Here is a 10,182-nt window from a genome sequence, read left to right as displayed (position 1 = left end):
AATTTGTAAAAAACAAAAACATAAGCAAGAAACAAAACACCATCTGTGAAGCATGATAAAGCCAAGTGCAATAAAATGAGGTATGCCCGTATTTACTGAGCAATTACTATGTGCCAGGCAATATTCTCAGAACTGTGGATTCAAAATTGAATAAGACAGGCAAGATTCCCCCTCTCATGAAGGTTAAATGATAGTGACTTCTCAGCACTGAAAACACAGGTTTTGAGAGGTGATACGGCTTGTCCAAGGTCACACCGCTATTTTGTTACAGTTAGGACTCACACCCAAGTCTACCTGTCTCCCAGTACAAAGCGCTTTCTCACAGGTGATGGTCCTAACCTTTCCCTCACCTCCCTCCTGCTTTGTCTCTCCCCAGACTCTGTCCTGCAGGATGATGCCAGAGAACTTCACTTGGGCCAGGGGTGCCCCTACGGAGTTCATCCTCCTGGGCATCACAGATCGCTGGGACCTGCCCCTGACCCTCATCCTGATCTTCCTGCCCGTCTACCTGTGAGCCTGCTGGGAAATGTGGGCATGGTGCTGCTAGTCTACGTGGTCGCCCAGCTCCACACACCCATGTACTTCTTCCTGGCCAACCTCTCCCTGCTGGATGCCTGCTATTCCTCAGCCATCGGAGCCAAGATGCTCGTAGACCAGCTGTTGCCCTGCATCTCCATCCCTTACGCAGCCTGTGCCCTCCAGATGTTTTTGTTTACAGGGCTGGCGGATGCCAAGTGTTGCCTGTTGACATCCATGGCCTATGACTGCGATGTGGCCATCGGAAACCCTCTTCTCTACGCCACTGCCGTGTCACGGCGTCTGTGTCTGGTCTTTCTGGCAGCATCAGGCCTGGGTGGGGCAGTGAGTGCCGTGGTCCACACGACCTTCACCTTCCACCTGAGCTGCTGCGGCTCTCGGGAGGTGAACAGCTTCCTCTGCGATATCCCTCCACTGCTGGCCATCTCCTGCAACGACACCAGTCTCAGTGAACTTCTCCTCTTCGTCGTCTGTGGCTTCATCCAGACAGCCACCGTGTTGGCTTTCGCCGTGTCCTCGGGTTCATTGCCGGAGCCATGATCGGCATGCACTCGGCCAAGGGCCGGTGGCGAGCAGCCTCTACCTGTGGCTTCCACCTCACGGCCGTGGCCGTGCTTTACGGGACAATCATTTTCATGAACCTGTGCCCCAGCTCCAGCTACACCCTGGACACTGACAAGATGGCATCTGTGTTCTACACCCTTGTCATCCCAGCTCTCAACCCGCTCACCTACAGCCTCCGCAACAAAGAGGTCAGGGAGGTGCTCGGAAGGAACTGGAAGCACTGCTGCTGTCCGAGGCCGGCGCACGAGTGCGAGGTCCGAGAGGCTGGTTAGGACTGACTCTGAAGAGATGAGGAGAGCTCTTCCCGGGCCCGGTCACTGTGGGTAAAGGTGGAGGTTCCTCTGGCTGGGTGTCTCTTGTCATTGTTTGAGGGGGAGAAAAGGGGAGAAACTGAAGCTTACAGACAGGAGACAGGAACCTGGAGTAATCTAGCCCCAGCGCCAGAATCAAGATCAAGTTAATCTGCTGTGGAGATGCCTTAGGTTCCTCGACGTTCAAAACATGGAAGTTCCTGCATGTCACCAGGTGCAGTAACTAAGTTTATTTGCCACTGGAACTTCTGAGAGGATGATTCCCAGAAACACCAGATAGGAGCCGTATTGGCTGCAAGTGATTTTTGCTCTTCTGAGGTCCTTCATGACCAGTAAGTCTGCTTCTGCTCACCTCGACCCCAAGAGAACATCTTCAGTACCCACTCATGCCAAAGAATGGGATGGAATCGGGTGAGGCAAATATCTTTCCCTATTAGCCTACATGTTCCATCTCTCAGGGCAATGGCCAAGCAGCACCAGCACATACATGAGCTCGTTCCTAAAATCCTATAGTTGGGTTAGAATTTGACCAAGACTAATTTATTTCAGGGCTGTGATAGAGAATAGGGAAGGATCAGAACTATGGTTATGGTTAGAATATGGTTAGCGTTCATGTTATGGCTAAGACGAGGGTTAGAGTTAGGGTAAAGCCAGGGTTAGGTTACAAATGGACAAATTTAGGATTGAATTAAAATTATGTAAATTTTACAATTTGGATTGATTCTAATTAATAGTGGATTTGGGATAAATTTAGGAGTAAGGGTTTGGATAAATTTGAGCTCTTATTAGAAATATTAGAAATAACATGTACACACTACTATATATAAAACAGATAGCCAGCAAGGACCTACTATATAGCACAGAGAACTGTACTCAATATTTTGTAATAAGCTATAAGGGGAAAGAATCTGCAAAAGAATGTGTGTGTAACTGAATCACTTTGCTGTACACCTGAAACCAATACAACATTGTAAATCAACTGTACTTCAATATAAAAAAAAGAAATGTTAGAAATATTTATAGTTAGTGTTAAAGGGCAGGACTACTTAAGATGAGAATTCAGGTTTCTTTTTTTATTGCTAGATTAAATTTGAGTTAGAGTTTAGCTCATGTTAGAGCTCTGTTCGATTTAAGTTAAGTTGGTATGTGGATAACGTTTGTGATAAGCTTACGTCACAGTCTAGTTATTATTACAGTTAGCCTAGGCTCAGAACTAGATGAAAGTAAGGCATAAGAAGAGTATTTTGAGTATCAAATCAACATGTTTGGGGTCACTTTAAGACGTATTTAGGGTTATGGATAATGGTTGATGTTTCTTAAAGCTTAAGAGTAGGAGCTGAGTATTGGTGGATTTAAGTTTCATCGAGGGTTATGAGTCTGCTCAGATTAGCACATGGTCAGGTAGTGTGGACTGCTTTGTGTTAAGATTACAACATCCAGAGGCAGAGTTGGGGTCTGGAGAGGAAATTCCATAAACCTCTAGGGCAAAGACAACCACAGTGCTCCAGGTCATGCTGGACCCCTCAGATCCAGTACTCTTGGGATTTTTGTATACCCAGAGTTTACACTTTTGACAGATTTTCTTTGTCTCCCTGACTCAGGTGCACATGGGCAAGGCCCAAGGCACTGCGTTCTGCCCATGAAGCCCCTTCATGCAAGAGCAGGGCAGGAGTGGACCCCAGGAGTTATGATAGGTGCTTCCAAGGAGAGGTGGAGCATGGTCAGAGTAGATGTCAGCTCCTGTCTCATCCCCTTTCCAACTCCTCCTAATTATGGCTGCGATGAGGCCTGGGGTGGCAAGGTATGGGACTCAAACAGTGCTTCATTGTCACTCCCTAATAGGTTCCCCATGGAGTCTGTTCCTTGGGCCCCAGCCAGGGGCTGGCCTCACCACTCCAACTTCCTTTCAAGGAGAAATCAGCTGCTGGGTATTTAGACTGCAGGAAAACTGAAGGTTCATCCCGGCTCCCCAGGGAGGTGATGCTCCTTTTTACCAGAACTGGGTCCCTCCTTAGTAACTATGGTCTTCTTGGAGGTCCCAGACTAATGGAGAGAGGGATGTGGACTATACTATCTCCTCAATTCTTAAAGAATTTTTATGTTTCTTGACAAAGTCACCAACTTGTCCTGGTGTGCCCAGAACTGTCCTAGTTTTTAAAACTCTAACTCCCGTGTCCAGAAAACCTCCTCCGTCCTGGGCAAACCAGGATGTTTGGTCACCCTATTACCTGATGAGCCTGCACGTTGAGAGCTGAGGGTACAATACCCCAAACTCGACACATTTTGCCAAAGGCTTAAACGAATTAAAACCCCTTCTCCCACCACAAGTTTTTGGTTTTGTTTTTATAAATTTATTTATTTATTTTCCACTGCAATGGGTCTTCGTTGCTGCGCACGGGCTTTCTCTAGTTGCAGCCAGTGGGGGCTACTCTTCGTTGCGGTGCGTGGGCTTCTCATTGCAGTGCCTTCTCGTTGCCAGACAGGGCTCTAGGCTCGTGGGTCTCAGTAGTTGTGGCTCGCAGGCTCAGTAGTTGTGGCGCACAGGCTTCGTTGCTCTGCGGCATGTGGGATCTTCCCGGACCAGGACTCGAACCGGTGTCTCCTGCATGGGCAGGCAGATTCTCAACCACTGCGCCACCAGGGAAGTCCCCATCCCGAGTTTTTATAATCCTTTCCCAGTTCTTTCCTCCTATCACCATGACAACTCATATGCCATGACAGTGGTTGGAGACGTTATCAGAAGAGTTGGCAACTATGGGACTGAGAATGGAAGGTTTGCCCCCAGTTCAATGATGTTTATACTCAGAGACCTCCTCTGTGGTCTTTTCTTCTTGTTATGAATCCTTGGGCTCTTATGACATACAGTTCTCACCACAATCAAGGGAAAGTTTCCAGAGGTACACGGCCCCTTCCATCATCTTGGCCCTACAAGGTGTACATGGGTCCTTCCACATGTTTAGCATCTATGGAGCAGTCAGATACAATGATCACATAAATCCTACACAGTCATCAGAGGAAACGTGAAGTTTCAGGCCGCTATGCTGGACCTACTTGATAGATAAGAAAATAAACAAGAGGGAAGGGGAGGCACTGGAAGACAATAACAGAGCCCAACCTGGAGGATAAAGGAAGAGAAACAGTCAGATCCTTGTTCCCAAAGCAAGAGGCTCAGGAAAGCCCCCCAATTCTGATCAAATATTTCCCTTTTTAAACCTCCTTCAACACCATCTACTAAGACAAGCAATTAGGACAAAAGCAGGTTTGGGATGGGGAAGACTGGGGTACTTATTGCACAAAATCAGTTGGACCCTGCAGCATGGGTGGGAATTGAAAGAAAGGGGTATTCGGTGGGGGAAAAACAAGCACACACAACGGTACAGAGGTAAAATGAGCTCGATGTGCACAAAAGGCTCTAAGGAGACCAACTTAACTGGCTAGAGATAGATGTGCTGGGAAAGAAGTGGAGAGAAGTTTGAAGATTGAAGATCTGGGGATGGGAAGGACACCCTATGGGCTGGATATCAGGTAGGGGAATTGGGACTTTATTCAGTAGGCAGCAGGAATCATTGAAAGTTCATACGTTCAAAATCACCCTTCATGGTTGTTCTGACGCTGAGTCATGCAAAGCCATTCCCACCTGGAATGCTACAAACACACACGGGAACACATAGCCCCTGCAACACAGACCCAGTCCCCTATCGGAAACCTTCATGCACAAAGAAACACTCTCAGGTTGTCCCTGCCGTCCACACAGACAGAGGCACAGCTGCACATTCAGACACACACTCAAGCTCATAGACACATTTTGTTTGACAGAGACATGATCATTTCACACCCAGGCATACAATCTCACACACACACACACACACACACACACACACCCCACAGTCACTCAGGCATATTATTGCACAGTCCTCAGAGGCACAATCCTTCCCACACTCTTACACCTCCTACAAGAAGCCTCAGCAAAAGTTGAGGGGACAAGACAGTTGGCTCCAGAAGCCACTGCTGTAAACCCCGGACTTGGGGTTCAGGAGGCAGCTCTGGCCTCCACAAGACAGGGACCGGGGAGCAGCAGTTTCACGATGCACGGGGCTCCTGAGGCCCCCCGAGTTGAAGGTGGTACCAACCACCCCTACCTCCATCAAACTGGGCTCTAGAGAGAAAGAATAACAAACCCCAGAGCCAAGCTGCCTCCCACCCCAGGAATGAGGGCCAGGGGAAGGGGTGCTGTCTCTGGGAGAAGCTAAGGTACTCCCAAGGCCCCAAACCCCATAAGTGTGGCCAATAGCTCCCTCCCCAGACCCTTCAGTGACGGGCTACACTTGGTCCTCGCTGCTGCTCCCTCCTGTGATGTGGAGAAGCCAGAAGGAACACTTGCGGCAAGTGGCCAGGCTGGAGAGTGTACGAATCTGTCCTCTTGAACGTGGCTGTGGGCATGAGCTGTACATGTGAGTGTGAGAGCGGGTGCTGTTTGTGTGAGGCTGAGACTGTGCGTCCCCATCACTGTCCGATAGCATCACTGGGGGAGGAGGAGGTGGTGTGTATGTGGACGTGCTCCTCTAGGGTGGTACATCTCTGCTGTGACCCAGCACGAGCCTATGTGAGTGTAGCCATGTGTGTGAAGTCGAGAGGCCGTGGACCCCTGGGGCTGTGCCGGAAGATGTGATTGTGTGACGGGGTGTGACAGGGTGGGCCGGGATGGGGTGGACGGGCACTGGTAGAGAGCTGACAGACTACCTGCTCAGAGGAAGCATGAACGTGCATGTCCCAGTAGCTGTGCACGGTCCCAGGTGCCCCCGTGAACAGGAGTCTGTAAGTGAGCGTCACCCTCTGGCCTCAGTGCTATTTTGTGATTGCTTTGGACCCTCTGTTTATGTGTAGGATGGTCTGGGTCTGCGGGTCTTGTGGTTACACTTGTCTGCTTACTCAGATGTCAGTGTCCACATTTCTGTGTGTGATCGATCGTGCCTGTGTATTTGCAGAGCACAGCTGGAGGCTGCACATGCCTGCATGTCTGCACCGGTGTATTTGTGATTACAGTTGAATTTCTGCAAACAGCTCCGTGTATCTGTATGTTTATTGAGGCCAATTTAAACACGGGTCAGAGTAGGTCCAGTTTCTGAAAAAGCCAATTTGTAAGCAAGCTTTCCCACTCCCTCTCACCCTCTCGCCCTGATCCTCGTACCTTCCTGGACAGTGGGACATGATTGTAAATTTGAGAAAAAAATGTTCTCCAGGGATCCAAAGCCAGAAATTCTTCTTACCCAATGGAGGAGGAAAAGGAAGACAATAGGGTAGGAAGGGTCTTTATTTTATTTTAATAGAGAGAAGGATGTGAAAAGAAATTAAGAGATCATTCTCCTGCAGAGATGGCCTCAGCATAGCCTTCAGGAAACCTATCCTAAAATCCCTCTCCTTTTAAGACCCCCCTCTTGCATAATCACCCAAGATTTCTGCAGTGAGATTCAGACAGGAAAAAATGGAGGCATTGAAACAAGTTGCCTCTGTCCTTAAGAGTCAAGTCTCTGCATCTGGCAGGTGTATCCATCTGTCTGCATGAGTTTCCCATAAAGGGTGTGCATCTGTTTGATGCTGTAAGTGTTTGATTTCATGGGAAGAGTTTTCCAGGGATACAGGGAGTCATCCAGGTTCTTTGGCTCTTTTTTTGTTTTTGTTTTTGCAAGTCTGAAAATTTCTTTATTCCTTTCTCATACTTGATTAATATTTTGGTTTAGGATAGAATTCTAGGTTCAAAATCGGTGTTTTTCTTCAGAATTTGATGATATTGCCCAACTGCGTCCCATCATCTACTGTTGATGACATATTGGATGGCAGTCTGGGTATCTGAACATCATCAGATCCTCACATCCCTGGGAGTGATGGGTTCTTCTTTTGTCCCTCAGTGTTCTAAAACATCATGTTTGCATTTGGGTGCTGTAGGTTTACATCCATGTCAATATATGTGTGCCCTTAATGTTTGGAATTTTTATTTCTTTGATAAGTTCCTTGCTTCCATCTGGGTTTTCTTTTCCACTCTGACTTCTCTGAAATAAATGCCCATTGGTCAAATCTCTCCCTGATTTTGATCCTCTCTCTGTTTGATCTTTTCTTTTGTGTTTCCTTCCTTCTCTGGTCCACATCCTGGGCAATGTTTTTGTTCTGTTTTTGCTTCAAATCACAAAGTATCCAAGTTGGAAGCAGCCTTCAAGGTCCTCTGGTTCAGCTCCCTTACTTTACTGATGGGGAACCTAAGGCCTGGAAAGGAAGAAGATTCAGGGGGGAAAAATGATTTGCACATGGTCCACACCTGTGTGTAGCAACACGGCTGTCTGACTCCAAACCCATGATTTCCCTCATGGCCAGAAAGCCTTGAGCAACTTAGTGGCCCTTCACCCTTTTCCTTTGACACTGGGGAGATGACCCAGCAGTAGAATGGAACCCCTGGGGTCCCAGACAAAGAAGCAGCCCAGCCGTGGATGCTGCCAATGAGACTTCAGAAGGAACCCCATTCACCCTACTAGGACTAACAACAAATCCTGGACAGCAGCGGCCTCTCTTTGTCCTATTTTTGGTCCTGTATGTGGCGGGCATCCTGGGTAATGGACTCATTGTGGCCGTCATCCGAGCCAGTCCAGCCCTTCATGCACCCATGTACTTCCTGCCGGCCCAGCTGTCCTTTGATGACCTCTGCTTTACCTCCATCACTGTACCCAAGATGTTGGCCAACCTGATGGCCCATGACCGCTCCATCTCCCTGGCTGGCTGCCTGACCCAAATGTACTTCTTCTTTGCCCTGGGTGTAACTGACAGCTGCCTCCTGGCTGCCATGGCTTATGACCGCTACGTGGCCATCCGGCACCCCCTCCGCTATGCCACGAGGATGTCCCGGGCTGTGTGCACAGCGTTGGTGGGGACTGCGTGGCTCGTGTCCCATGTCCACTCCCTCCTGCATATCCTGCTTATGGCCCACCTGTCCTTCTTTGCCTCCCACCAAGCGCCCCACTTCTTCTGTGACCACCAGCCTCTCTTAAGGCTCTCGTGCTCTGACACCCGCCACATCCAGCTCGTCATCTTCACCGAGGGTGCCGCGGTGGTAGTCACTCCCTTCCTACTCATCTTCGCCTCCTAGGGGGCCATCGCAGCTGCGGTGCTCCAGCTGTCCACCTGTGGCTCCCATCTGGCCATGGTGGGCCTCTTCTACGGGACAGTCACTGCAGTCTACTTCCAGCCCATGTCCCGGTATGAGGCCAAGTGGGGCCGAGTGGCCAGCGTCACGTACACTGTCGTCATGCCTATGCTGAACCCTGTCATCTACAGCCTCCGGAATCGCGATGTGCAGGGGCTGCTCAGAGCCCTTTTCACTCGGCAAAGGATCTCAGCTGGTGACTCCTGAGGCCTGGACTCCACCAAGGACAGACTGCACCTCCCACAGCGACACTCATGAATGCAATCATCCGCTCTGTGCTTTTTCCAAAACCGTAATAATGGAGACCCCTTTCCGAGGGCTACCGTGAAGCAGGTCCTTGCCCGATCTGGTTTTATTCTACAACGACCAGGCAAGCAGATTTTATGACCCGGTTTCATAGATAAGGAAACTGGGGCTCAAAGTTAGATTTGACCTTCCTAAGTTTACACCATTTTTAGGTGGCAAAACCTGGGCCCTTTCGGCCACATCACGCCCTCTTCTAACAGTCACTCCCAGGCATTTGCAGAGCAGGCTACCATTTTCTGCTGTATAGGGCTTAAAGCTGTATGGGAGGCTATGCCACCCAGGTCTTGCTCTGGGGAATTGGCACTTTGTTTTCCATCACATCACCATGTTTTCTCAAAACACTGACTTCTTCTCAACTGTCTGAGACAGAGACAAAAATTCACATACCCATGTGTCAGGGGTTGACCTCACCTAGTGAACCCAGCTGGGCACATAGGAGGCACTCTGGGAATCTGAGATGAATAATGACTGTATTTTTTATGTTCATGAGTACTTAGAAGCTGTCCATTTGTCTAACCCTTTGTTCTTGTACTTGTTTGCTATGATGCTGCCTGTTCAGCTACCTCCGGCATTCTGTGCTAGCGGTATGCTTTAGGCATGAACCGTAAATCAATAAATTGAATTAAATTAAGCAAGGTAGAGAAGGGATGGGGCACAGGTATCAGGAGCAGATGGAAGAGGTAATTTTTTACGTTTTTATAGTATGTCTGCACTTCACTTTCTTTTTTTAATTTTAATTTTTTGGCCACGTGGCATGTGGGATCTTAGTTCCCTGACCAGGGATCGAACCCACACCCCCCGCATTGGAAGCGTAGAGTCTTAACCACTGGACCGCCAGGGAAGTCCCTGCACTTCACTTATTTTTACCCACGATAAGCGCGGGTACTTTTATTGCCACTTTACGAGTGAGGAAACGGAGGCTCGCAGGTGCTGAGTTAGTCAGTAGCAGAGCCCGAGCGAGCTCGTCTGCTCCTCACGCCCCTCAGCTGCATTTTCCCAGGGCCCCATAGAACTCAGGCCCCGGCTTTGGGAGCCTCGGTGGAAGAACTTGCAGGAAGAAACTCCAGACCAGGGCAGGTGTACTGTCTGGGGTGAGGACCCGTTTTGGGGTCTGAAAGGCCCTCACAGTGAGCCCAAATTTTTACCAAACAGGTTTACGAAGCAGGGAGCTTTTCTGTCCGTCTTTCCCAGAAATCTGTACCCACTCCGGCACCCCACCTGCCTCCCCTCCCCACCCCCCTTTCTAGAGAGGAGGGCGGCTGCAGAGGTCCTAGG

At 49.2% G+C, this 10,182-nt stretch overlaps 1 protein-coding gene across 1 annotated transcript; it reads left to right on the top strand.

The window, feature by feature from the left end:
* Positions 1–391: 391 nt before the first annotated feature.
* OR1K1 (olfactory receptor family 1 subfamily K member 1) lies at positions 392–8,808 on the top strand (the record flags this gene model as incomplete). Its single annotated transcript, XM_082656282.1, is given in 5 exon segments — positions 392–506; positions 509–1,051; positions 1,054–1,368; positions 7,832–8,541; positions 8,545–8,808. Coding segments are annotated over 5 exon segments (1,947 nt in total).
* Between the last annotated feature and the right edge of the window lie 1,374 nt (positions 8,809–10,182).

Source organism: Grampus griseus, assembly GCF_964374135.1.
Source record: "Grampus griseus genome assembly, chromosome: 6".
NCBI lineage: Eukaryota > Metazoa > Chordata > Mammalia > Artiodactyla > Delphinidae > Grampus > Grampus griseus.
This window is presented reverse-complemented; position numbering and strand designations above follow the sequence as displayed.